This window comes from Mus caroli, chromosome 1 (genome assembly GCF_900094665.2).
Source record: "Mus caroli chromosome 1, CAROLI_EIJ_v1.1, whole genome shotgun sequence".
Classification (NCBI taxonomy): domain Eukaryota; kingdom Metazoa; phylum Chordata; class Mammalia; order Rodentia; family Muridae; genus Mus; species Mus caroli.
Genome location: NC_034570.1, coordinates 63599877 through 63626195, shown reverse-complemented (window position 1 = coordinate 63626195; position 26319 = coordinate 63599877). Strand labels below are relative to the sequence as shown.

Genomic DNA, 26319 nt, shown 5'->3' with positions numbered 1-26319 from the left:
TCCAGCTTCAAGAAGCCTATGGAAGAAGAGGCAGAAGGAGTATAAGAGCTAGAAGGGATGGAGGACACCAAGGGAAAGAAGTCTTTCTGAACAGAGAAGGACTAATGCACATGTGAACTCACACAGACTGTGGCAGCATGCATAGTCTGCACTGACTACTGTCCTGGAGCTGAAAGCAGTAGAAACACACCCTCATTCTTGACCCAGAAGCACTCTCCAATGGACAACCTCTTGCTCATGAAAATTCAATTTCTCCAAGGGATTCTCATTGGAGAAACAAGCCACTCTTAAGGGTAGGCTGAAAGCACAGCACAGTTAACAAAAAACACTCAACTGCACATTTGGTGAGTTGTGTCTCATAATGCTGAATAAGGCTTTCGTTTTCTTTTCTTTTCTTTTTTCTTTTCTTTTCTTTTCTTTCATTTTTTTCTTTTGTTTCTTACAGGTCCTTTGTGAGTATATTATACCTTCTGGTTTTCTGTTTTTATGAGATTCCTGTGTGTGAAAAAAACATGTGTCTTAATGTCTATGTGTTTCTTGTGCTTCTTCTTTGGCTGTTTTCTTCTTTATGTTTTTTTCTTATTCCAACTTGCTTTTATTTTAATTTATTATTGTTCCTTTAGAGGTCTGTTTGTTTTCCAATGAGAAATAGAAAAGTTATGGATCTGGATGGGTGGGGAGATAGGAAGGAACAGGGAGGAGTAAGGGAAGAGGAAACCATAATCAGAATATATAAAGAATCTATTGTCAATAAACGAGGAAAAAGAGAACTCAATACATATATTGTCTTTGGAACAGAGACTATTGGACATTTGTTCAAAAAGGAGTTTTTCCTAGAAAGTGATTCTCTATTATAATTCTTTTTTATTATCAAATCAAATCTGCATATTGTCACCATTGTCTGGGCTGAGTAGAATGTACTGCAGAAAATTCTTAAAACCCAATTCTAAAATAACTAGGTCTCTTTTTAAAATATTTTTATTATTAATTTAATTAATTAATATTTAATATTAATTTATTATTTCCTCATTTACATTTCCAATGCTATCCCAAAAGTCCCCCATACCCTCCCCCTGACTTCCCTACAGACCCACTTCCACTTTTTGGCCCTGGCATTCCCCTGTACTGGAGCATATAAAGTTTGCATGTCCAATGGGCCTCTCTTTCCAGTGATGGCCGACTAGGCCATCTTTTGATACATATGCAGCTAGAGNCANGAGCTCCGGGGTACTGGTTAGTTCATANTGTTGTTCCACCTATAGGGTTGCAGATCCCTTTAGCTCCTTGGGTACTTTCTCTAGCTCCTCTATTGGGGGCCCTGTGATCCATCCAATAGCTGACTAGGTCTCTTTTTATAACAAGTCAAATTATACCCACCGATGAAGTATAAGTTAAATATGTGAAAATAATATAATTTTATATTTTAAAATAAAATTGTAGATGGTGCTTAGCTGATGTAAGAAATAGCATACAGAATCATATATAGTTAAAAAGCATTTAATGAAAGTTACCTTACTTCCAAAGATATACATATGCACATAGAGACACATACACACAGACATACAAACACACAAAAACACACATAGATATACACACAGCTGTATGTCCAAATTTAATTAGAATCATATGAGATGAATGCATCATTTTTTATGATTCTCTTTAAATTTAAATAGAAATTTCCAACACATTGTCCTATGGGTTTTAATCATGTAATTAAAATCATATCAATTATGCTATATATACACAAAGTATCATATGTAACATTCTTGTTTTTAAGATAATCCAATAGTATTCACACATATATATGTATATATATATATACATATACATAAATGAACATATATGTAGATACATATGTGTGCATATATAATATATCCCATATATGTATTATATGTACATATATGTGCATATGTATGCCATACCATATGATATATGTATATATATATATGTATTAACTATGTGATATGTATATATATACACATATATAACATGTACATATATGTATACATACATATCACATCACATATAATATCTTCAAAGGCAACAGACACATTTCAAATGAAAAAGAGAACTACAGGTAAAATAGATGTTATTACAATACAACAAGATATTACTCTTGCTGAAGAAGTTTGTGAATAATGACAGATCTTTTTCCTGTATATATTACCCAATCATAGATTCCTGAGGAAAAATTGCATATACTTTAAATTATATATAAAAGTGCAAGACAGTGATGCTACTAATCTAAGTTAAAATTAATATCTATGATTATTGACAAAAAGTATTTACTGAAGTTTAAGTTTTTCACAAAGTTTTGTTTTATATTTATAAATTACTGACAGGAACATTCTTCTCTAAAAGAAAAATAAACATTACCAACCCTATCAATAGCAAAAGATATGAAAAATACATTTTCTATATGTATAGATGTAAATGTTCAGATTCTTAAAGCAATTATATCTAGTAAATGTGACATATGTTTTTACTTTAAAACAATGTGCCTACAGTTCATGAAATTATGACTTCAAAAAGAACAAATTAAAAATTGCATTACTCGAAAAGTACATTGCTGGAATCAAGAAAATTATTAAAATTCATAGTTTATTAAAGCTTAGGTTTAAATAATTCTTGGAAACTCTCTTCAATCCATGCGTGTTCTTGAAGGTTGGATCTACAAGCTCAACAGTAATAATTACAATAATGGACTTAGTCTACACTGCCACCAAGTGCCTAACCAATTACCTTGCAATGTTCCAGAGGCTATCAGTGGATTCTTTCATTGCTGTGAGAAGCTAAAGCATCTATTTTCACAGATCACATAAGCTACGGATAGTTAAGAGAACACCACAGTTTAGACAGGGCAACAAGATCTCAAAAGCATGAAGAAAACTGAAAGTCCTACCAGCTCACTGGGAGTTCATGAAGTCTGAAAATATTGTTTAGCTTGTAGTCAAATTTTGCTGCAGAAACGTTTTCTGTACATGAAGTCAAGTTTGGATCTGGTTGCATATCTACAGGAAATTCGGAATCCTGGGGAGGGGGACATGGAGATAAAGCTCTCTGTTACATATCTATACCATTTTACACACTGATCTGTCTTATTTAACACTCAATTCTAAGAAAAATACCATTATATATGACTCTTACTATCAATTCTTCATATTCCACTGCAACTTTGGGAAAATATACAAGAAAGACAAAATTTAAAATGAGGCATTCATTTGTTTTCATAGCAAAATTTAGTTCTAAGTTGCATCCATATTAAAAATTACTTGAGCTCCTTCTCTTGGTGGGTAAAGTGATATACAATTTAACATCTTATATGATTTGTCAATTGTCATTTTTTGATAATCATTCACCCTCGACATCAATTTCCTTCCAGCAGTCAAAGCCTAAGGATTTGTGCAGTACATTTGTCCTATGCTAACAGTATGCCTATATCTTCATGGTTAGCAAAATGACCCTTGCTAACTGGTTAATTATGGTTTTCTTGCTTACATTTAAGGAAATGGGATTACTTTAAAGGTATCTGCAAATAGTAAAAGATTTCTGTTAGAGTTCTTCAAGTAACAAACATTAGGATTCGCATCTCCATTTGTTAGTTAACCCTCTCCCCAACAAGCAAACTTCGAAAGACAGGAATGTATCCTCAGTGAAGACATGATTAATACAGGTATTAAAATTCTTAACGGCTTATATAATAACTCTTTAAAATATCACACACACAAATAATCATCTATAGTATTTACTTCCTAAAATTGTCCTTAGAAATGGAGCCATATATTTATTTTTATACTCAAACTTTTTTGGTATTTATTTCATTTACATTTTCAATGCTATATCTCTGACCCCCCTCACACAAAAAAACAAACCATAGTTAAGCATGTGTGTGTGTGTGCACACACACACACACACAAACCCACAAAAAAATCAAAAGAAACAGAAAGTCCAATAAGATAAAAAATGTAGACTAAAAGGTAAAATGAAACAGAAAGTCCACAAAGATACCAGTGAGTTAATTTTGTGCTGGCCACATACTCCTGGACATGGGAACTCTCCTAAATCATAGTTGGTATACCCAATGAAATTATCGCCCTTTCTAGTTGGAATCAACTGCAGATAGTTTCTTGGCTAGCAGTGGATCTCCATGTCCAGTTCCTCCTCTTAGCACAGGGACCCAACTAGCTTGAACTTGTGTAGCTCTTGTACATGATAGCACAGTCTTTGTGACTCCATAGTGCAACAATACCATTGTGCATGGAAAACAGAGTTTACTCAGAATCACCCATCACCTCTTGCTCATAAAATCTTTCTGCCTCCTTTTCTGCATAGATCCCTGAGACTAGAGTGAAGATTTTAGAGAAGTTACATTTAGGATTGTGTGCTCCAAAGCTTCTTTCTCCAAACAGTATTCTTATATGAACCTCAGTGTTAATTCCAATATACTTCAAGAAGTTTCTTTGATAATTTTGTGACAGCACTGATCCATGGATATGGAAATGTGACATTAGAAGCCATATTTTGCTGTTACTTTAGAAGAGTACTATTATTGCATTTCCCCGTGAGCATGTGTGTTCTATCTAATCTCAGGACCTGGACCACTTGAACAACAAGTACTGGTTCAATCTCATGGGGTGGGCCTTAAATCCAGTTATTTATATAAAGTGGTTGGTTACACTCATGACACTTGTGCCTCTATTGTACCAGTGTATCTTGCAGACAGGTCACTGTTATAGGTTGCACAGTTTACAGCTGTGAATGCTACCTAGAGAGCAGGGGTGAATCTTCTCGTTAGGCACCAGTTCTATTTGTGTGTATGTGTTTGATGACATAGGTGTTATTCTTCATAAATAAAACTTTATAATCTGGTTGTAGAGACTAACTAAAGGCATTTGCAATAACCTGTGATATTTGGGGGTTTACACTGGGCTCCTTTACCCAATGACCAAAGATGATGTAACTGATTCCAGGCTCTGGAAGTTTCATTTAGTAACATAAGATGTCTAGCTGAATCATTGTCTCCCTTAGTATTTGGTGACTCCATATAGATTCATTTCATATTTGTGTATGACTTAGGAAGCATTTAAATAGTAATTTTCCATATGGTTTTTCAAATGGCCTTCAGAGTTAGTTGTCCTCAATTATTTCTTCCTTTGCCCCTCCCATTTTTTCTCCCTGTTCAAGCCTCCTATTCTAGTTTTGTCTTTGTCTCTCCATATACGGTTATACTCTTTCCCCCTTCCTTTGGAGAAACTTTCCTCCCTTTAGTACATTACTTAGTGCTTAAGCTCTGTGGTTATTCAGATTACGACACATGTAGAGAAAACATAAAAGCTAACAACCACATATAAGAGAAAACATACAATATTTACAATTGGAGGAATGGGTCAATTTGATCCTACTAATCAACATTTCTCTTTTAATGTCAATACAATTTTATTTTTATTGCTATAGCCCTGTAATATTATTTGAAATCTAGGCTGGTGATATCTCTAACATTTGTATTATTCAGGGCTGTTTAGGCTACCCTGGCCTTTTTACGTTTCTATATAAAGTCTAAAATGTATTTTTAAGATTCTGTGAAGCATTGTGTTCTAATGTTTATGGGGATTGAATTGAATCTGTAGATCACTTTTGGTAGGATGGTCATTTTCAAATTATTTATTCTGACTATCCATGAACATGTAAAAAATCTTCCTATCTCCTGGAGTCTTCTTTTATAGATGACATCATACCATTTCTTTCCTATTTATATTCTCTTGGTCTCCTTCAGTTCACTTGTTGCTCTAGTTAAAACTCCTTGCTATATTGAGTAGATTCAGAGAGAATGGGTGCCCTTTGTCTTGTTCCTCATTTTAGTGAAAATGCTTTCTGTTTCTCCCTGTATAGGTTCATGTAGACTGTAAGATCAAAGTAAATTGCTTCAATTATGTCGATGTATGCCCTTTGTATGCAAGGACTTCTATCACAAAGGAATTCTGGTTTTTGTCAAAGGTCTTTTCTGTATCTAATGAGATGACCATTTAGTTTTGTCTCACATCTGCTTATTTGGTGGATTAAGGTTATTAATTTATGTATGTTGAACCATCCTGCATCTCTGTGATAAGCCAGCATGACCATGGTATTACTGGATTCAGTTTTTAAGTATTTTATAAGAATTTTTTGCATCAATGGGCATAATGAATGCTAGTTTATAATTTTCATCTTTTTGTGTGATTTTAGTATTTATAAAAAGAGTTTAAAATATTTCTCTAGCTTATATTTTCAAAAGAATTTCAGGAGTATTGGTATTATTTCTTCTTTGAAGGTTTGGTAGAATCTGTACTGACCCTTTTTTAGGAAGAGACAATTATACTTTTAACTACTGTTTCTATTTCATTAGGGGTTATGTGATTGTTTAAAATGCTTGTTTGATCTTTATTTAACTTTGTTTTATTTGTTTTTATTCTTCTCTCATACAATAAAACCTGACCACAGCCTTCCCTCCCTCACCTTCTCCGAGTAAACCCTTCACCTCTCCTCTCCCCCAGGTCCACTCTTCCTCCTTTTCCCTTCAGAGAAAAATCAGGACTTCTAGTAACATCAACCCAACACAGCATAACAAGATGCAAATAGACTAGGCTTCCTCAGTATTTGCTGTAGGAAGCATCTCTGATTGGCAATTGGGCCAGGCACCAATTAATGAGTATAGGAAACTTTTTTTCAGTTGTGTTTGATTTTACCCTAGGACTTTGAGCCATCCAGCTTGCAGATCCTGAGAATCTAGGTAATGTCGAGCATGGATGCCCTTTCTTGGGTATGTTGTTAAGCTACTAACACGAGATCTCTCCAGTTTTTTAATGGAGGCACTTAATACTATAAACTTGCGTTTTATAACTACCTACACTATGTCCCATAGGTTTAATATGTTGTGGTTTTTTTTATTCCATTCTAAAACCATTTTAATTTCCCTTTTTATTACTGTCTTGCCACATTTTCATTCAGTGGTGAACTGTTCTGTTTCTATGAGATTTTACACTTTTTGACGTTTATGTTATTGTTAATATCCATCTTTAATACATGGTGATCAGACAGGATGCAAAGTATTATTTCAATTTTCTTTTATCTGTTGAGTTGGTTTGTGTTTTAGCACATTTGGAGAAAGTACCATGAGGTGCTGCTAAGAAGAAAGTATATATTTTGTGTTTGGGTGCAACTGTCAGCAGATGCTTGCTAGGTTTATTTGATTTATGACATTCTTTAACTCCAACAATTCTCTTTTTAGTTCTTGTCTGCATGACCTGTCTATTGAAGAGAGTGAGATATTAAAGTTCCCTCTTCTCAATTCATCCTGAAGTTTTCATGTAACACTATCAAAGTCACAGTTTTATGTGACACACCAGTCTGTTTTGCAAAAATTATCAATGTCATATTTTGTATACTATCCTATTATTTTTGTCTCCTTTGTGGTATTCACTGCTACTAACAGAGCTTTCTCTAAATAAAACAGTACTGCATTGATTACTTTTCCTAAAGCACATACACACTTTCGGAAGTATAAATAATTCAAATGAAGAAAGTATTTGACAAAAAACATGACAGCTCTTTACAGTTATCTCTTTAGTAATAGGATATCAATTTACATTCCTACCTATCATATAGGACTGAGTTAACAATGCAAATACACACACACACACATGCATATTGCTGCGTTAACACTGAAAGTACACACACATATGCGCTGTGTTAACAATGTAAGCACACACACATGCATTGCACTTTGTTAACAATGTAAGCACATACACATGCATTGCACTTTGTTAACAATGTAAGCACACACACAGGCATTGTGTTGTATTAACAATGTAAGTACACACATCTGTACACAGAAAGAGCCTTTCCTTAAAAACACCTATATGCATCAATTTCATGAGCATTGTACTGAACTACAGAAGATAACAAAATAGAGCATTTAAAAAACAGTTACCAAGTCTTGTCACTGTTTCTAAACTCAGATGAAAATAAGAATATATAACAATAACTAAGAAGCTATTTGAAAGAAGACTTACAAAAACAACCAAGAGAAGACCTATATATAGTAATGACGGATTAGCATGCAAGCATTCACAGAGACAGATCCCAAGACTCATGTAACCAATCAGCATTCCAGGAACCATAAACCAACAAATAGTCAAAGAATCAGAAAGATCAATGTAAAATTCTTGAATAAAGAATGCATAGAAGACAGAGGAAGAAAATAAAGCTTTCAACTATCCCTAGCCATCACCAATTCTTTTTATTGACAAGGTACAAATGCAAGGAAAGCTAAGCTCTCAGCTTCAACAGCTGGTGGCTCTCAACTCTGCCACTTGAAAGCATCTCACAGTTTGTATTGAAAATACCACAATCTCTGGTTCCACCCCTGACTAAATGAATATCAATTTCTGAGAGTGAAGCTTTCTATAGGAAGTAAAACTCAGGCCTGAAAACCAGGCCTCTCAATCACTACTCAGCTACAATGTGAGCTGAAATGTACAGTTATGCAAGCTGTTTACCATGTTTGGTTGGTTGGTTTTGTTGTTTTCTCAGTTAATTAATGAAAAGGAAACTTTTAAGGTTTCTTTTTCTTTTTTTTTTTTTGGAAAGACGGTTGTGTTGGATGGTGTTTTGGTGGGGCAAACACGTGAAGGAACGTTTCCTTAAAGTAGACACAGGTGAAAGGCTAAGGCAGACTTGTGAAGGAATGTTTTACTGAAGAAGGCACCAGAGAGAGGATGTTCTGCTAAAGCAACCATGAAAGGACAGACAATGAAGGATTCTTTGCTTATGACACGCCTATATGGTCTGCCTTACATTGTGTAGTTGAGGTCCACTTGTCAGCACTTCGAAGAGAAATGCACCAAAAATCTTCTAGAGGTGTGCTGCAGTTTCTTCCTCAGACTCAGGATGACTAGCAGAGTGATGTCAGCTGAGACAGACCCTCATATTGAGACAAGACCCATGGAGGACACCTGATGTTTAGAGGGTATAAATAGGATTCGACAGGCAGTAACCGGAGGCTTGCTTATAGAACTAGCTGTACAATGCTTGTGGGTCTCTCATCGTCACAGATCATCACTTCCCTGAGATAGGCACAGGCTAGAACTTCTGACATCCCTCGTTGTCCTTCCTGCCCAAGACTAAGGCCTTGCTGTCGCTGCTAGGTAGTGCTACTGCTGCTGACTCTTGTTTGCTATCCAGACTCTACCAAACCGACTGTTGGTGTATCTGTGAAGTGTTTGCAAGTGGATTGAGCTGCCACTGCTGAACTGTGAACTCAACTGCCAATTTCCAGACAACACGGATGGGAGTTGCTCCAAAGAACCTTCCTTTTCCACTACCTCTGGTGGGTGGTGGGCTACAAGGGAGGTTAAAGCATTTAAGAAACATCATTAACAATAGATTTTGAAAAAATTAAACTTACAAATTTATTTATTTTCTTTTACTTATTCAATTTACTTCCTGCTCACTGTCACCCTCCTGGTCACCCACTTCCACAATCCTTCCCCCTACCTCCTCCTTTTCTCCTCATGGCAGGGAGGGAGGGGTAGTGGGGTTGGAGATAGATGGATCCTGAGAATATCATCTTGAGTGAGGTAACCCAGTCCCAAAAGGACATACCTGGTATTTTCTCACTTATAAGTGGATATTAGCCATAAAATACAGGATACTCATTCCACAGACACAAAGAAGCTAAACAAGAAGAAAGGCACAAGCAAGGATGCTTGAATCTTACTCAGAAAGGGGAATAAAATAGTCATAGGAAGCTAGTCTCTGCTAGGATAAGTGCTTCCTCTCCCACTGAGGCCAGACATGGCAGCCCAGCTAAAAGAACCTATCCCACTTACAAGCAACATCTTTTGGAATAGACACTGCTCCAGTTGTTTGGGTCACAGATGAAGACCAAGCTGCATATCTGCTACATATGTGCAGGAATGTCTAGGTCCAGCCCATGTATGTTCTTTGATTGGTGGTTCAGTCTCTGAGAGCCCCAAGTGTCCAGGTTAGTTGACTCTGTTGGTCTTCCTGTGGAGTTCCTATCACCTTCTAGGTCTGAAATCCTTCCTCCCATTCTTCCATAAGAGTCCCCAGATGTGGGTGTCTGCATGTGTTTAAGTCAGCTCCTGAGTGAAGCCTCTCAGAGGACAGCCATGCTAGTCTCCTGTCTGCAAGCATAACCGAGTATCTTCAATAGTGTCAGGAATTGATGCTTACTCCTAGGATGGTCTCAAGTTGGGCTGGCTATTGGTTATCCATCTACTCGGTCTCTGTTCCATCCTCTATTCCTGTATGTCTAGTAGAGAGGATAAATTTTAGGTCGAAAGTTTTTTGTGTAGGTTGGTGTCACCATAGCTCCACTGGCATTCCTGCCTAGCAAATTCTTCAGGGTTCATATCCTCATTGCTGTTAGTCACAGCTAAATTCAATCCCATTGATTCTCAGGTGTCTCCCTTATCCCAGGTCTCTGTCTCAACCTAGAAATACCCTTCCCACCCCAATAAGCTATAGATTTCCGTTCATTCTAGTTGCCCTCTGGTCATATCTCCCCTCCCTCCCTACACCTGATCTTGAAACTCCCAATCTCCTCCCCATATCCTCTCCCACAGTTATCTCTCCATCTGCCTCCTATGACTATTTTTCCCCTTTCTGAGTAAGATTCAAGCATCCTTGCTTGTGCCTTTCTTCTTGTTAGCTTCTTTGTGTCTGTGGAGTGAGTATCCTGTATTTTATGGCTAATATCCACTTATAAGTGAGAAAATAGTAGGTATGTCCTTTTGGGACTGGGTTACCTCACTCAAGATGATATTCTCAAGATCCATCTATTTGTCTGCAAAATTCATGTTCTTAATAGCTAAATAGCATTGCATTGTATAGATGTACCAAATTTTCTTTATCCATTCTTCAGTGGAGAAACATTTAAATTGTTTTCAGTTTCTGGTTATTATAAATAAAGCTGCTATGAACATTGTTTAGCAAGTGTCTTTGTGGGATGGTGGAGCATCTTCTTTGGGATATACCACTCCACCCAGGAGCGGTATAGCTGGCTCTTGAGGTAGAACAATTCAAGTTTTCTGGGAAACTGCCAAATTGATTTCCAAACTGGTTGCACAAGTTTGCACTCCCAAAAGCAATGAAGGAGTGCTCCATATCCTAGCCAACATGTGCTACCTCTTGAGCTTTTTATCTTAGCCATCCTTATGGGTATAAGATGAACCTCACGATTGTTTTGATTTGTGTTTCCCAATTGACTGAGGACTTTGGACATTTCTATAAGTGTTTCTTGACCATTTGAGATTCCACTGCTGAAAATTCTCCATTTAGCTCTGTACCCCATTGTTAAATTGGGTTATTTGGGTTGTTTGTGTTTAACATCTTGTTTATAAAATTTAAATATTAGTTCTCTGCCAGATGTAGGGTTGGTGAAGATCCTTTCCCAATCTGTAGGCTGTCGTTTTGTCCAATTGACAGAGTACTTTGTCTTTGAAGTCTCGTGATGTCTCATTTATTAATTGTTGATCTTAGAGCCTGAGCCACTGGTGTTATATTCAGGAAATTGTCTCCTGTACCAATGCATTCAAGGTAATTTCCTACTTTATCTTCTATGAGATTTAGTGTATCTGGTTTTATCTTGAGGTCCTTAATATACTTGGATGTGACTTTTTTCCAGGTTGATAAATATGGACCTATTTGCATTCTTCAACATGTAGAAATCCAGTTAGACCAGCACCATTTGTTGAAGATGTTTTCTTTTTTCCCCATTTTATGTTTTGGATTTTCTATTAAAAAAAAAAATCAAGCCAGGTGTGGCGGTGCATGTCTTTAATCCCAGCACTTGTGAGGTAGAAGCAGGCAGTTTTCTGAGTTCGAGGCCAGCCTGGTCTACAAAGTGAGTTGCAGTACAGCCAGGGCTACATAGAGAAACCCTGTCTCTAGATAAATAAATAAATAAATAAATAAATAAATAAATAAATAAATAAAAATAAATTTAAAAAATCAGGTGACCATAGGTTTGTGGGCTTTGTGGGCTTATTTCTGGGTCTTTGATTCAATTCCGTTGATCAAGGTGTCTGTTTCTAAATACTGTGTAGAGTTTTTATCACTATTTCTCTGTAGTACAGCTTGAAGTCAGAGATGGTGATTCCTCCAGAAGTTCTTTTATTGTTATGGATTGTTTTGGCTATCCTGTTTTTTGTTTGTTTGTTTGTTTGTTTTTCCATATGAAGTTGTGAATTGCTCTTTCGAGTTTTATTTTTTAAAATGTGTTGGAATTTTGATGGGGATTGATTGCATTGAGTCTGCAGATTGCCATCTTACCACTATGGCGTTATGTTACCACTATAATCACTATGTCAACTTTACATATCCATTATCATGAAGCATCTTCTTCAATTTCTTTGTTCAGGGGCTTGAAGTTCATATCATACAGATCTTTAGCTTTCTTGGTTAGAGTTACACCAAGATATTATTTGGGCTATGAAAGGTGTTGCTTCCCTAATTTCTTTCTTGACCCATTTATCATTTGTATAAAAGAGGGCTACTGGTCTCTTTTAGTTAATTTTGTACCCAGCCACTTTGTAGAAGGTGTTTTTTCAGTTCTCTGGTAGGAGTTCTCTGGTAGAATTTTGGGGTCATTTATGTATACTATCATATAATGCACAAATAGTGACACTTTGACTTCTTCCTTTTCTAATTTATATCCCCTTGATATCTTTTAGTTGTCATGATGCTCTAGATAGAGCTCTAAGTTTGATATTGAATACATAGGGTGAAATTGAGTAGCTTTGTCTTGTCCTTGGTTTTAGTGGAATTATTTTAAGTTTCTCTTTGTTTAGTTTGATGCTGGAGACTGGCTTGCTGTATGTTGCTTTGGTTATGTTCAGGAATGTGCCTTATATCCCTGAGATCTCTAATACTTCTATCATGAAGGGGTGGTGGGTTTTGTCAAAGGCTTTTTCAGCATAGAATGAGATGAATGAGTGAATTTCTTTCTTTGAGTTTGTTTATATGGTTGATATGCGGGTAGACACCTTTTAATATTGAACCATCCCTGCATTCCTGGGATGAAGCCTACTTGATCATGATAGAGAAAGTCTTTGATTTGTCCCTGGATTCAGTTTGCAAGTATTTTTATTATTATTATTAAGTAGTTCTGCAACAATGTTCTTAAGAGAAATGGGTCTGAAGTTCTCTCTCTCTTTTGTTGAGTCTTTGTGTGGTTTATGTATCAGTGTGACTGTGATTTCATAGAATGAGTTTGACACGGTTACATCTGCTTCTATTTTGTGGAGTAGTTGAGGAACATTGGTATTAGCTCTTCTTTGAAAGTCTGGTAGAATGCTGCACTAAAATCATCTGGCCCTGGATTTTTGGTTGGGAGATTTTTAATGACTGCTTCTAATTTCTTCAGGAGTTGCAGGGCCGTTTAAATGGTTTATATGATCTTGGTTTAACTTTGGTAAGGGATATCTGTCTAGAAAATTATCCATTTCATTAAGATTTTCCAATTTTGTGGAGTATAGGCTTTTGAAGTAGGACCTAATTGTTCTTTGAATTTTCCCACTGTCTGTTGTCTCTTCTCCCATTTCATTTCTGATTTTTTAATTTGGATGCTGTAACTCTGTCTTTGGTTACTTTGGCTCAGAATTTGCCTATCTTAATGATTTTTCTCAAAGAACCAGCTCTCGGTTTTTGTTGATTCTTTGTATTACTTTGTTTCTAACTGATTGATTTCAGCCCTGATTTTGATTATTTCCTGCCTTCTACTCCTCTTTGGTATGTTTGCTGCTGCTGCTGCTTCTTCTTCTTCTTCTTCTTCTTCTTCTTCTTCTTCTTCTTCTTCTTCTTCTTCTTCTTCTTCTTCTTCTTCTTCTCCTTCTTCTTTTTAGAGCTTTCAGATATATTTTGAAATTATTGGTATAAGGACTTTCTAATTTCTTTATGGAGGTATTTAATGCTATGAACTTTCCTCCTATGACTGCTTTCATTGTGTTCCATACATGTGAGTATGATGTGTCTTCATTTTCATTGGATTCTAGAAAGTCTTTTATTTCTATCCTGACCCAGAGATCACTGAATAAAAAGTTGTGCACTTTCCATGAGTGTGTAGACTTTCTGGTGTTTCTGTTGGTGGTAGTGTCCAGCTTTAATCCATGGTGGTCTGATAAAATACAGGCTTGATTTCAATTTTCTTATATTGTGTTCAATTTTCTTTGTGACTGACTATACAGTCAATTTTGGAGAATGATCCATGAGGTGCTGAGAAGAACATATATTCTTTTGTATTTGGGTAAAATATTCTAAGAAGTTTGTTAGGTCCATTTGATTCATAGTGTCTGTATGACCTGTCAATTAGTGAGAGGAGGTGTTGAAGTCTCCCATTATTAATGTATGGGGTTCGATATGCAATTTAAGCTCTAGAAATGTTTCTTTTACAAATATGGGTTACCCTGTGTTTGCTGCATAGATGTTCAGAATTGAGATATCATTTTGGTAGATTTTTCCTTTGATGAGTATGAAGATTTTTCCCTGTCTCTTTTGATTAAGGTTGGTTGAAAGTATATTTTATTATAGATTAGAATGGCTACTCCAGCTTCATTCTTGGATCCATTTTCTCGAAAATATTTTTCCAGCCATTTGCTCTGAGATAATGTCTATCTTTATTGCTGAAGTGTGTTTCTTATATTTAGCAGATGGATTGATCCTGTTTTCACATCCATTGTGTTACCTGTCTTTTTATTGAGGAATTGATTCAATAGATGTTGAGCGATATTAATGACCAATAATTGTGACTTCCTTTTATTTTGATTTTGGTGGATAGAGAGAGAGAGAGAGANAGAGAGAGAGAGAGAGAGAGAGAGAGAGAGAGAGAGAGAGAGAGAGAGAGAGAGAGAGAGAGACTGTGTGTGCTTCACTTGCTTTTGCCAGTATGGAATTATTTGTTTCCTGTGTTTTCATGGATGTATTTATCCTCCCTAGGTGGAATTTTCCATCCAGTATTTTCTGTAGGACTGGATTTGTGGATAGATATTGTTTGAATTTGAACTTGACTTGAGATATCTTATTTTATCCATTTATGGTGATTGACACTATTACTGGTATAGTAGTGTAGGTTGGCATTTGTGGTGTTTTAGAGGTTGCAAGATATCTGTCCATGACCTTACAATTTTGGAGTCTCTGTTGTGAAGTCTGGTGTTATTCTGATAGTTTTGCCTTTGTATATTACTTGGCTTTTTTCTCTTTTTGCTTTTCTCCTGTAGATTTTGTGTTTTGATTATTATATGCCAGGAGGATTTTCTTTTCTTGTCCAGTCTTATTGGTGTTCTGTAAGCTTATTGTATGTTCACAGGCATCTCTCTCTTTAGGTTGAGAAAGTTTTCTTCTATGATCATATTGAAAATATTTTCTGAGTTTTGGAGCTGTGAGTCTTCACCTTCCTCTATTCCTATTATTCTTAGGTTAGGTCTTCTCGTGGTGTCCAGATTTCCTGTATGTTTGTGTCAGGAATTTTTCAGATTTAACATTTTCTTTGACCGATGTATCAATTTCTTCTATTGTATCCTCTATGCATGACATTCTCTCTTCCAACTCTTGTATTCTGTTGATGATGCTTGCATCTGTTGTTCCTGTTCTCTTCCCTAGGTGTTCCATCTCCAAGATTCCCTCAGTTTCCTCTGTTGCTTCTATTTCCACTTTTAGGTCTTACACAGCTTTATTTATTTCCTTCAACTGTTTAATTGTATTTTTCCTATATATCTTTAAGGGATTTATTTGTTTCCTCTTTGAATACCTCTACCTGTTTGATTGTATATTCTTGTATTTCTTTAAAGGATTTATTCATTTCCTCTTTAAAGGCATCTATCATCTATATAAGATTGGATTTAAGGTTATTTTCTTGTGCTTCAGTTGTGTTAGGGTATCCAGGGCTTGCTGTAGTAGGGTAGCTCTATTTTCAATGTGTCATATTGACCTGGCTTTTGTTCATTGTGTTCTTTCAAGAGCTGGGTGTTCCTGTTGTAATAGGTATTGTGAAGGGGGTTAACCTGAATAGTCCTGGTGTGGCAGGCCTCTGATGGGGTAACCTTGGATTGTATAGTTCTATATCTGAAGGTCTGTATTGTTCTGTATATGCAGATCTGATGAAACAGGAGGAGAGGTGGTGGGAGAACGGAGGTCCCCCTGGAATAACTGGCTGCTCAGGGCTGCTTGGCTTGCTCAGGAAGATTCAGCAAGCAGGAAAGATCTGTTTGCCATATTTTTAAAGTATGTTTTATCAACTATAAATTATAACCAATATTTTCCCTATTTTATAGGCTTTCATGAGTGATGAGTGACAAATCTGTCATCACATGCTTGGCATCATATGCTTGGCACCAAGTACATCATCATAAATGAACATTCACTAGCTTTGTTACTGTTGTTGCTGTTTATATCTATAGTTAGTGGTCCATAATAATTCCAACTGGCAAATAAATTATTTTTGATGCTCTCATGTTCTATTATAAAATATTATACATTAGTCAAATTAGAGGTTCAATATTCTCTTGAAAGCAGCCTAGATTTTAGAATGTTGTCATTATTTGGAGTCTCAGTCCCATGCAAGCTAACTACTGACCATCTCTATTTGTCCCAAAACAATGATAATATAGGTCCAAGCTTCATGGCCTAGCTATGATTAAACATAGTTGAGTTGTTTATTTTTAAAGGATGGAATTCATGTTGGTTCTTTCTCTATATATCTGGAATGTTTCTGGTATCCCATGTGTCTACCTATATGTGCAAACTAAGCTATCTATTCCTTCTTTCTTTTCTTCCTTCCTCTTTCTTTCTTTCTCTTTCTTCTTTCTTTTCTTTTCTTTTCTTTTCTTTTCTTTCTTCTTTCTTTCTTTCTTTCTTTCTTTCTTTCTTTCTTTCTTTCTTTCTTTTTTCTGAGACAGGGTTTCTCTGTGTAGCTCTGGCTGTCCTGGAACTCACTCTGTACACCAGGCTGGCCTCAAACTCAGAAATCTGCCTGCCTTTGTCTCCCAAGTGCTGGTATTCAAGTCGTGTGCCACCACCGCCCAGCTTTATCTATTCCTTTCACCTAAGATTCTGGGTATCTAAGGTTCTCTTAGGCCACATGTTAATCCAGACTTCTTAGTAAAGATCTTTCTTCCATTTTTACATCATTATTTTTTCCACTGAACCAAAGTTCAACAGAATTACTTTCAAGTAATTTTGAAATATAAGCTCAAATTTTATATCCAGATAACCTTTCAGTGTCTAGACCATGTGAAGCACTATGTTAAGTACAGGCCACAAATATGTTTGTTCTATTCTAGAGTCATATTCCTATAAGAAACTGATATAAATTAAAAACCTCTTGAGTGCATTAAGTGCTCACTGCCCAAAACTGAGAACCTCAATTTGATCCTTAGAAGCCGTGGGTAGAAGTCAGGTTTGGTGGTAAATTCTTGTAACACCAGCAATGAGCAGACAGAGACAGGCAGATCGGAGCTCACTGGCCACCCAACCTAGACTTACCTGACAATCGCCAGGACAATAAGAGACCTGATCAATAAAAATCAGAACTTGTTAATAAAAACAAGGTAGATGGTATCTTAGATTTTTCTTTTTTCCAATGACAAAAATACCCTGTCATAATCAAATTAATGGAGAAAGTGTTTAATTTGGCTCAAAATTCAAGGTTATAGTCCAATAAGGTAGAAAAGTCAAAGCAAGAGGAACTTCAAGGTGCTGGTGGAATTGTATTCTCAATCAGGAATCGGAGAATGTATTACCTTTATTCATTTATATATTCCAGAATTCAATCCATGGAATTAAGGTCTCCCCAAAGTAGGGAAGCCTTTCTACCTCAATATAATTATAATAATATCTCACAGACATATACAGACACCCATCTCCCAGGTAATTATAGATAACGTCATGTTGTCAGTACTAAACTTCACAGATCTGACATGAAGAGCACTACTCAGGGTGAGTGTCTAAACTCCACCTCTGCATGCGTACACATATGTGCATACCAGCACACACATGTGCACCTACACACATACAAACAAAAATATAATATTTAAAAGCTAGAGGTCAAATATGTACGGAATATTAAGGTGAAGAGATAAGAAATAAAACTATCAGAATTGAAAGCATACATTTCTCATTAATTTATATATCATAATTATGTTAATAGATGAGAGAGTTAGAGCTGAGTTGATGTAATTTTATTAATGGTGCTTATGATTATGTTGATAGGATAAAGATGGATGGTTGGATACATAGATGGGTGGATGAGTAGATAAAAGTCAAAAGAAAGATGGAATAATGAAGACTTATTACTGTAGATGACTACATCTGATAAATAATAAAATCAAACTTTATAATTGCAATGAGAATACTAAAGATACAATATAAGAAAATTCTCTTCACTCTAGTATCAAGATAAAATACCTAGTGAAACAGTAATGTAAAATATTTTAAACTACATTTTGTTCCTAGATATATAAAATAAATTTTATTAGGTTGAATACTTTGTGGACTCAGAGGCTGTCAAATGGCTTTGTCATACATCTCATGAAAAGTGAAATAAATATTTAATTCAATTCAAACCAAATTTTTAATGTGAATTTGGGGCTTTCTCTCTTATAAGTGTTCTGTTTAACAATCAATCATGTTGGGAAAATGGTAGATCATTGGTCATTTACATGAATTTTTAAAAGATTAATGTTTTAAGGTATAATTTATTAAAAATGAACTAAATTGAAATAAATTTTAATGAGACATTTCTTTTCTTTTATTAATCCCCCTCATAGGAAGATATTTACCAGAGATGAGAAGTACTCCTGAGGTTTCTGTGCCCTCATTATTTCCTTCATCACTAAATTGGTCCATTACCTGCTGGCAAACCTCACACATCACTACCTAGGAATGACTGACAGCTGACATTATCAGCTAGACTTACTTGAGCTAATTGACATTCACAAGCTAAGTTTGAAAATTACAGTGAGCCAGAAAAAGCATTACTTATATATTTGTTTGCTCTCTTGACCTTTATTTATGTTTACATTCTTGGGACTTTAGATGGTAGAAATAGGCGGCACATTTTCAAAATGCTGTTTTCCCAAATGCAAGCATTTTTGTATTTAGTACTACTAAAATACTAATCATTCTTCACATTTTTACTATATGTTGCCTGAGATAAAGTGGCTTTAATATGTTTTAAAGCTTTCGCCAAGACATTCCTTAAACTGATTCATATCAAACCAGGCTGAGGCAAAAAAGGGAACAAAAATAAAGGAGATAGTCATAAACTATACTTGAAAACTGTACAACTTTGTCAAAATGTAAAGTGTATTTCTAGACTTAAGTGCCAATTTGTCCTATAAACTAGCAGAATAAAGATCCAAGATCTTTTTGATTTACAAACATAGTAACTTATGTTAAATGTATACTTAATATTTATAGCAATTTTCATAAAAGGAATTATTATTTTAAGAAATACTTATGGCTACAATTAATCTAGAGGCTTTCTCCCTGCCAACTGGTTTTCTTAGTGCTGGATTGTGCTGTGAATGTTACTGGGGAAAAAAGGCATTGATGGTCTTATCCAGCTACAACCCTATAAAGTATAATAGGAAGGTGCCAGGCAAGATGTATCCACACCTACAGTTGTAGTATGACTGTTATAGGGATAGACAACTGTTCTCTGATTGGATTTGTGGAGGGGAAAAGCCACATCTAATATTGTAACCAACTGAAAATCCATGTCAGAGGAAGCCATGGGTCCCAAGGAAGAACTTAATCCAGTTGTTCAGGTGAGTTGACATAGCATCAGGTTATGTCCTTAGTACACATATGCTTATATCCATAGACAATTTCACCTTGTCTTAATCAGAACATTGTCTTTTTTGAGTGAATGGTGGCTAACGCACACTTAGGACGGCACAAGATTATAAGAGTGAGTGGAAGTGGAGTACTCAGATCTAAAAGATATTTATACAATCCCCTCTAAGGCTAAGAGTACATTGCTGAAGGCAGAAAATTTTATGGGACAGAGATTAGAAGGAATGAAAGAATGTCATCTTTTGAGCAATTCACAGCCATTGTAACCAAAAACTCTCAATGACTGAGATAATTGTTCTGGATCTGAACAAGAACAAGACAAGAGCCTGGCATGTATGAAGGAGAGGGGGTCAGGGAGACCTACCCCTCACTGCTGACCTATTTCCAACAGATAGCTTCAGGGATAGGGGAGGTCATTGCCTTTAGCTCCAATGGGAAGTCCCTATCCATTGGTTACACTGGTAAGCTTGGTTAAACTAAATAGGCCAAAAATAGAGCCTAGAGTCACAAATCTAGGGACTAGACTGGTAGACAGAAGGCAGATTGATAGGGCTGGCAATGAGATATGATTGAGTAGTGAGAAAGTAATCAGAATGAATTTTAGATATGTATAAAATTGTCAAAGAACTAAGAATATATTAATATTTTGGGGTACTCGTGTAAGCAACACCATAGTTGGCATCTTAAAACATTAACATCTAAAGTTAAAATAGGTGTATAAACAAGCAGGTTTTTTTTTACATAATTGCTATGTTGAAAATTATTATTTGGAAACTGACTTCCATCTGTCAACATCAGCGGTCATGGAACTTTCCTCTGGTCAATGCACTAGCATTATTCAGGAACATTCTGGAGATTATAAATTCTTGGTCCCACCTTCATCATACCAAGGTGTGGCCTATGCCAGACAATGGCCTGCTTCCACCAGTTCTTTTGCCAGCTCTCCAGGCCATTCTGGTCCTCCCTAAAGTTCTAGGATCTCTCTCATCACCAACCCAGGTTTCAAAATTCAGCACACCTGGCTAAAAAGACTTACAGGTCATATTGGTAAGGGTATGGCGCATGTAAAGAGAACCTGATGAAAGAAATAAATGTGGGCCATTTCATATCATAAATAATCTCTACAATATTAAAATGGTTGCATTAATAAAAATGTAATACCACTGGATTTGAATGAGTTCTCATGTCTTTCCATTTTAATATCACTGATGTAAAAATCAAAATAATGTAATAAAATATTAGTTACTCAAGAATTAAATTGAAAGAAATCTCACTATTGTAGAGGAAAAGAGGCACTTCACCTCTTATTTATTATATGCAACTCTATTGACAAAACTAACTTCATTTAAGACTGCCAACTAGTCATTAAATTGTGAATAAGAAGAGAAGACTCAAGTCTATGTGCATATTTGTAATTAGTATTAAATATAATTGCTACCACTTAATAACCCACATATACATGTTAAATACTAACAAGAGTCATTTTGAGAAAGATGTAAATTAAATAAAACAGCAACCTTCACAAAGCTGTACAGATGGCCAATCAGTGAGGCTGAAAGTTTACTTGGACCCGAAAATTTCACTTCCTCCTTTCCCCACAGCTCCAAAACCATACCATTATTCTTGTCTCTAACTGAACCACACTGATAAAAGGTAAAAGATCCCTGCCTCCTACTTCACCTTCAGAGAATCATTTGTTCCTCTTAAAGAACAAATGCTAGTCTAGAGTCCAGGGTTGCTAAGGGCATGGTCCATTTGGCAACTTCTTGAACTGGAATAGTCAACTTGCAAAGGGTCTGAGGATGAGAGCAAAGTAAAGAGAGACAAACATAATGGGACTCTGAGCCATGTTCATTACATCACTGCCACAGCCTGAGGATTACTCATTCCAATTTTATATATTAGGCAAATACATTCTGTAGTAGCTTAATCCATTCCCTGATCTTATGGATCTTACGCTCAGTACCTCAAAATTAGAACAGATGAGAGGGCTCAGTCAGGAAAGTGCCTCCCTGGCCAATATAAGGATTGAGTTTGATTCCCAGCACTGATGTAAAGAAAGATGGCTGTGCTGGCACATGTGTCTAGTTCTCAAGCAAGAGAAGGAGAAACAGAAAGATTCCTGTGGACTTCTGACCAGCCAGGCTAGTCAGTTTGTAAGCTCACATTCACTGACAGACCCTGTCTCAAATGTAAGGTAGAGAAGAGTTGAGGGCTGGGCTAATCAACTGAGGCTTCCCTTTAGGCCCCGAGAACCTGGAGTACAGTGAAGAAACACACTTCCTTCTCTAATGCTTGGCAGAGTCAGCAAGTACCTGGGACCAGGGTCTTGGGGGATCTGAGCTTCAAATCCTGAGAAGTGAGCTCTTCCTATCCTATGAGTATGAGTCCCAAGGCTGCTGTGTGCTCAGTCTGTAATGTTCTTGAGATAACCTATATCCCCCTGTGCAACATTGCTTGATTAGATTCCTGCTGCCTCTGTCTAATGTTTCCCCAGGTAATAGTATATAATGTGTCATAAATCCTAGTAAGTTTGCTTGGCATAAGGTAACTTGTAATCCCTTGCTATTTCCAAACTTATCTTCTCCATCTTCTATCCACTTTAACTTCAGATCTCTTTGTCCTCATTCTGAAGAGTGACTTGCTGGTGCAGGACAGAGAAGCAGAGGAGTAACTAAGAAAAACACCTAATGTTATATCCTTGCCTACACACATATGTTTATGTGCACACACACACTGGGGGGGGGGGGGTAAGAGAGGGAGAGGAAAAAAGAAAAAGAAAATCACGCACACACACACATACATATGTATATATCCTCAAAATCTCAACCAATTGCTTCCAGTATTGTTTTCATTACACCATACTGTTTTTATTAGATTGGATTTTTTATCAAGACTAGTTGTTTAAAATACATTTTTATTTAAATTTCCTTCTTAAATAGGATAGACATAATTTTGTAATGGCTGATAATGATTGTAATACAACTGTAATTTTTTTAAATCTTTAGTCTCATTTAAATATCAGTTGGGATTATTTCTTCCTTTATCTTGATCCCTGTCCTGCTATCTCTAAGTTGGATTTAGAAAGAAGAGTATCTTCATTGCACCATGGATGTTCAGTATCAGCACCATCTAGTCCACATCTCCAGTGAGACCTCAACATCCTTTGCTCCTTTTGGGGGACTAAGACTGTTTTGGGCATCTGAAGTCTTTATCGGGCTCAGCATTTAATTATTCATATATGTAGTGGCAGTTAAACTATAAGGAAAAACTGAAGACTCTTACATCTTGTTCATCATATAAGAAATTAGAGAAAGCAGAAATCATGAAGTAAATGATAGCTTTATTTTATTATATAAATTTAAAAATTTTGAATTAAGAAAGTCAAAAGAGAAACTGTGAGAGGGTTGTTGTTAAGCAATAAAGATTATTCTTTTACAGTAAAATTATATAAATTTAAATTAATTAAGAAAACTGAAGTTTTTCCAAGAAAATCAGCATTGGGGTAGTACTGGCTACTACCTATGATACAGTAAACCAGTGGAAAGTTCAATCCCACTGGAAAAGTTAAAATTTAAATACAAACTTAAATGTTATTTGCAAATTGGTAATCAATGTGTTGTGAATGAGAAAATAAAAGACATAAATGATTTCAGGTCTCCACAGCAGTAAAAATGAGAACATAAATTGTAACAAACTTGAAGAGAGAAATTTGCAAATATGCATCAAACACTTTTAACTTTGATTAAATTCTAGAGATTTAAAATTTTTTTCTTCTTTTTTTTATTAGATATTTTGTTTATTTACATTTCAAATGCTATTCCAAAAGTTCCCTATACCCTCCCCTCACCCTGCTCCCCTATCCACCCACTCCCAATTCTTGGCCCTGGCATTCCCCTGTACTGGAGCATATAAAGTTTGCAATACCAAGGGGCCTCTCTTCCCAATGATGGCCGACTAGGCCATCTTCTTCCACATATGCAGCTAGAGACACGAGCTCTGGGGGTACTGGTTAATTTTTTTTCTTCTTGACAGGAGCTTGATATATCTGTCTCCTGAGAGGATCTGCCAGAGCCTGACATATACAGAGGTGGATGCTCACAGCCAAGCATTGAACTGATCACAGGGTCCCCCATGGAGGAGTTAGGGGAAGGACTGAGGAGCTGAAGGTGTTTGCAACTCATAGGAAGAACAACAATATCAACCAACCAGAGCTCTCAGGGACTAAACCACCGATCAAGGAGTCCACATGGAGGGACCCATGGCTGCACCCATGTATGTAGCAGAGGATGGCCCTGTCAGGCATCAATGGGAGAAGAGGCCCTTGGTTCCATGAAGGTCCGATGCCCAAGTGTAGGGGAATGCAAGGGTGGGTGGATGGGTGTACACCCTCATAGAAGCGGGGGGGGGGGATGGGATAGCAGGCTTCTGGGAGATAAATTAGGAAAGGGGATAACATTTGAATTGTAAATAAATAAAATATCCAATAAAAAATTTTATGAAAAAAAATTTTCTTCTTGAAATCTTCCTTGAACTGATTATCATCCAGTACTGTGTTATTTAGTTTCCATGAGTATTTCTTATAGTTTCTAGTATTGATGATATCTTCCTATATTCCACTATGCCAAGATACAATGCTGGTTATCATTTCAATTTTTCTATATTTATTGAGCTTTGCTTCATGTCCTAATACGTGGTCAATTTTATTTAACTCCAGAGTTTCTCTGTATAGGTTTATTTTTCAAAGAATGCTATCATTTAAGGAAGTAGAGTATAAGTTTCACCACAGAATCTGGGGGAGTCATCTTGGGTTCCCGGATTCTGCCAAGACTGGTCTGCGCAGGTGAGAGTGTGGACTGCAGAGGCTAACAGCTTTTGGGACAGGTGGAAGCCACAGAGCTTCTGGGGCAGACCATGTTTCGGGCTCCAGACACCTGGGCACCTTCCCTGCCAGAGGAGAGGTGTCCACCACCACTGGGGAGGGCTTTGCCACAGCATCTGGGGGAGCCATTTTGGTTCCCGGATTCCATCTAGACTAGTCTGCGCAGGGGAGAGTGTGGACTGCAGAAGCTATAACAGCTTCTAGGTCAGGTGGAAGACACAGAGCTTCTGGGGCAGACCACATTTCAGGCTCCAGACATCCAGACTCCTTTCCTGAGAGAGGAGAGGTGTCCAGCCCTCCCAGGAGGGCTTTGCAACAGCATCTGGGGGAGACATCTTGGTTCCTGAATCCTGCTGAGACTACTCTGAGCAGGTGAGAGTGTGGACTACAGAAGCTACACAGATTCTGGGACAAGTCCTGTTTCGGGCCTTCATCTTCTGCCAGGAGGCAGGTCTGAATGCAAGATATCTGTGCACCTTCCCTGCAAGAGGAGAGCTTGCCTGCAGAGAGTGCTCTAACCACTGAAACTCAGGAGAGAGCTAGTCTTCCAGGTCTGCTGATAGAAGCTAAAAGAATCATGAGAGGAACAAGCTCTAACCAGAAACAACTATAACAACTTTCTCCAGAGATTACCAGAAGGTGAAAGGCAAACTTAAGAATCTTACTAACAGAAACAAAGACCACTCACCATCATCAGAACCCACCACTCCCACCTCAGCCAGACCTGGATACCCCAACACACCCAAAAAGCTAGACCCAGATTTAAAAGCATATCTCATGATGATGGTAGAGGACATCGAGAAGGACTTTAGTAACTCACTTAAAGAAATACAGGAGAACACTGCTAAAGAGCTACAAGTCCTTAAAGAAAAACAAGAAAACACATCTAAACAGGTGATGGAAATGAACAAAACTATACTAGAACTAAAAAGGGAAGTAGACACAATAAAGAAAACCCAAAGTGAGGCAACACTGGAGATAGAAACCCTAGGAAAGAAATCTGGAACCATAGATGTGAGCATCAGCAACAAAATACAAGAGAGGAAGAGAGAATCTCAGGTGCAGAAGATTCCATAGAGAACATTGGTACAACAATCAAAGAAAATACAAAATGCAAAAAGATCCTAACTCAAAACATCCAGGAAATCCAGGATACAATGAGAAAACCAAACCTACAGATAATAGGAGTAGATGAGAATGAAGATTTTCAACTTGAAGGGCCGGGAAAAAGCTTCAACAAAATTATAGAAGAAAACTTCCTAAAACTAAAGAAAGAGATGACCATGAACATACAAGAAACCTACAGAACTCCAAANANACTGTACCAGAAAAGAAATTCCTCCCAACACATAATAATCAGAACAACACATGCACTAAATAAAGATAGAATATTAAAAGCAGTAAGGGGAGAAGGTCAAGTAACATATACAGGCAGGCTTATCAAAATTACACCAGACTTTTCACTAGAGACTTTGAAAGTCAGAAGATCGTGGACAGATGTTATACAGACACTAAGGGACCACAAATGCCAGCCCAGGCTACTATACCCAGCCAAACTCTCAATTAGCATAGATGGAGAAACCAAA

The 26319-nt window shown here is 36.7% G+C and overlaps 1 protein-coding gene across 5 annotated transcripts in view; it reads right to left on the bottom strand.

Moving 5' to 3' along the window:
• The window catches only part of Spag16 (sperm associated antigen 16), an 871964-nt gene that overhangs the window by 718436 nt on the left and 127209 nt on the right, over positions 1 to 26319 (bottom strand). For 3 of the 5 annotated variants that reach the window (XM_021171958.2, XM_021171981.2, XM_021171972.1), the window contains one exon: positions 2903 to 3030. The exons of the other annotated variants lie outside the window; for them this stretch is intronic. In XM_021171958.2, coding sequence (XP_021027617.1) covers positions 2903 to 3030 — 128 coding nt within the window. The remainder of the gene's footprint in view (positions 1 to 2902; positions 3031 to 26319) is intronic. 5 annotated transcript variants of the gene reach the window in all.